The 3548-nt window shown below is 35.2% G+C and overlaps 1 protein-coding gene across 1 annotated transcript; it reads right to left on the bottom strand.

The window, feature by feature from the left end:
- Positions 1-201: 201 nt before the first annotated feature.
- On the bottom strand, positions 202-2487 carry LOC120191308 (5'-adenylylsulfate reductase-like 4). The gene is made up of 4 exons (XM_039194279.1): positions 2120-2487; positions 1348-1535; positions 1138-1262; positions 202-812 (listed from the first exon to the last, which is right to left on the bottom strand). Exons 1-4 carry the CDS (start codon positions 2315-2317, stop codon positions 364-366), a joined length of 960 nt encoding a protein of 319 aa, XP_039050210.1. The 5' UTR covers positions 2318-2487; the 3' UTR covers positions 202-363.
- Between the last annotated feature and the right edge of the window lie 1061 nt (positions 2488-3548).

Genomic DNA, 3548 nt, shown 5'->3' on the forward strand with positions numbered 1-3548 from the left:
AACATAAGGCAATTGAAAGTAGACTGCAATCACAATTTAAATCCGGGTATACAAAGATGTTTGAAATACATGAAGCACATTAATATGCAACACACACTGTATATGCAAATAACATTTGCCAAATGGGTTATGCTTAATGACTGCAACACCAATAGTCATACACTGCTCTACTCAAATATCCACAAATTGCAGTGCCTCTTATGGGGGAAGATATGTATTCTAATATCATATCAACAAATCAAATTTAACTATTACAGCATCAAAACATTCAATCACATAATTCACAGAACTAAACACCAAAGCCGCCGTGGAGGAAAACCTGACAAAGAGGCTCCCGCTTCCAAGCGATGTTGGCTAAAAGGGTTAGATAGATCCATTCATCGGCATAGACCAGCTAGAATTAGCATCGCCGATTGCAACAGTTGCAAGGGATTTAGAAGCCCATGCTCTGGCATTCATTGCACCTTGCAAGTTGCTTCTCTTGCACGGCTCTTTCAGGGAAATGAACTGAAATTTTCTTTTCAGGTAAGCCACCAGATGCTCCAACATGGTTCCCAACTTCACCTTTCGATTGAGCCGTCTCCAAGTGAAGTGCGCGAATACTAGTAAAGATGGATACAACATGTATAGCAACCTTAAAACCACAAAAGTAGTGGCTAAGGCCAAGTAGGTATCTTGTTCAAGTAAATTCTGCAGAGATCTCGCCCAAGAGAATGAGCAGCTTTCTTGCTCGGTGATATTATGCTTCTCATGTTTCGATACATGTCGGATTGTGTCCAGCAGTGTTCTATCCAGGGATTTGTTCTTAAAGCCTAGAACAATGTAATATCTTCATGAGAGAACTAAACAAGATTCCTATAGGATTATACGATCTTCATAAGATCGCACATTGATAAGATCATGCATGATGAGATGCTACGTTTTTGCCTTACATGCATACACCGAAAACAAAGAGCAAATGAAGATGGTTTAGTGTTCAAAAACAACTTATCACTCGTATTGTATCCGAATCCATAATCTTGTGCACTAACACAGCCAAAATGCATGGTAATAAATAGAGCACCAGAATACCTAAAAACTCAAAATAATATAGAGCCCCAGAATCATAGACTCAGGTTGAAGAAACAAAGGCCTTACCAGTGACATCATTATAGAATGCACCGACTGATTCCACAGACCGGTTTCCATGATAACGTATGCGCATCCTAGAATTTAAGAGGAATAGAGTAGGAAACCCATGAACTCCATACTTCGAGAGTATGCTGAAGAAATCAAACACCACCGTTAATTAGTTTAAATGAGATATAGCACTGCAAAAATCAAACTGAAAGACATTAGATAGCAAACCTTGGCCTGGCGGCTGATTCTTTTATAGCAAAATGAGGTATGGAAGGATAGGAAGATGAAAGGATCCTGAAGCTCGGTCTAAAAGACCTTGAAAAAGGGCACCAAGATGCATAGAAAAGAACTGCTACAAATTCATGGCTGTTCCACTGAACCATGTCGAGTGCCTTTTGCAATGAAATCTCATCACCCTACAAAGAGACAGAATACAATTAAAATATGTACCCAAAAAAGAGTATAATCAGAATTAAGTGCAGTTGTAACAAGGACTTAATCTCAGAAATGTTAATTCCTTTAATCTGTGAACCTGGAGCCAGGGATATAAAAAGCAGTACGCTATCAGAATAGCCGTCATTATATAGCAGTAAAGGTGCCGTCCGAAACTGTTACTGCACAACAGCCATACCCGCAATAGAACCCGCTATTGCCGCAAGCTTGATAAATGCAAAGAAGCCGAAAACACGACTGCGACCACAACCAAAGTGTTTATCTTAATTAAATTTAAGGAGGCTAAATCACAATGTTCATATGGACCAAAGAATCTCCAGACCTTTTGCCTTTCTAAAGAAAAGTTCACTCTGGCAAGAAGCTCAAGTGAAAACCCTAAATTCATCCCTAATTTCTTGATTGCATATCTATAAGCTCACAACTTTAACTAAAAATTCTCTAACACTTAGTTCAAAACATACACAGAATATGATCAAATCAGTCAGTGCATAAAATTGAAAGGGAAAATTAACCAGATTAAAGAAAAGGAAAAAAATGATCAAGGTACCTTGGTGACTCCAACGAAATCTATAGATTCGTTAAAATCAGAGTTAATGGGGCAAAAGAGGTCACCAAAATCGAAGACCGCTTCAAGAACAGAATTCTTGGGACACATCGGAACCCTAACGGGAACGGAGGCGTCGCACGTTAGCCTCCACCACAAAAACAATGTTAGGATCCTCATTTCCCATACCTTCGTACCCATCAAAGGCCGACAACGGATAGCCGATTCTGGGAATTTCAGAAATTTATGATTTCAACAGATAAGAGAAGCAATCATGGGAATTTCTGTGGACAGATCAAAGTGTCAGAGACCGAAAGAGTTGAAACGAAAGCAGATTTCTGGGCAAAGACGGTGCTTTAATATGATAGTAAAATAATCTGTGCAAATTTGATCATTATAACAAGTGCAGATTAGTCCATTGAATTAAACTAATTAAATTACAAAAATTCTGTCTTTACAAGTTAATCTCACAAATAATGTACATGCATTACATTAAAGTTATACTCCTAATGAATTTATATATTAGATTTTGATCCATCTTAATGAAAAGGAATTAACTTATTCATTGACTTGAAAGGAAATATTTTTACTCCTACTAAATTTATATCATTTGATTTCATTATTCTATTAAGATGTGCTTATGAATTCATCGAATTAAATTTTGAGAAGTTAAGTTAATTAAATATTCTTAATATTTTATAGTCCTAATTTGAATGATATATCTTAAGATAGACTTGATAAAATTACATATCTAAGTGTGAATGATTAATATTTTCTATGGAGAACGTTGAGTCATTTTTCTAGAGTACTTATCAACATCTTAAGAAATATTGATTAAATTGTTGATTTATCGTAGAATTAATTTAGAAAAAAATAGTCATTGTTATGAATTTACTCTTATTTATAATAAATTTTAGATTATTTTCTTATTAAAAGAATAATTGCTAATTTCACTAAATATTAGTTGTAATAACCATTTTTATTTCTATTTTAAAAACAATTATGACTTTAAAAAATTAAGATTTTGAATTAATTTGAATTGGAGTCGCCATCGACCTTTGGGTTAGGTAGGTCAAACACCTAAAAACGTCTTTTAAACAGTTTTAAGAAAAATCATAAGACAAAAACTTGTTTGTGTTTATCAAAGATTCATTTTAGAATCCGGGAGTCGATTTCGCGTGGGGAATTAACGCCCCCACAACGCCAAATCTAGTACCTAATCGCTTACATATTTTCGTAAATGGTGGACATCGTGAATTCACGTCAATATTTAAGGTATGATCCATTTATTGAACATCAAATAACTTGCTTCGAATTATTTATTATGGAACATTTCTTAATTTGAGAAGAAATCACAGGATTTGCACATCCTCCAATGGGAATATTATCCCCTTTATTTCTCCTTTATACGAGAAATGTCCTCTTCTGAAAA

This window comes from Hibiscus syriacus, unplaced genomic scaffold (genome assembly GCF_006381635.1).
Source record: "Hibiscus syriacus cultivar Baekdansim isolate YM2019G1 unplaced genomic scaffold, ASM638163v2 tig00116965_pilon, whole genome shotgun sequence".
Classification (NCBI taxonomy): domain Eukaryota; kingdom Viridiplantae; phylum Streptophyta; class Magnoliopsida; order Malvales; family Malvaceae; genus Hibiscus; species Hibiscus syriacus.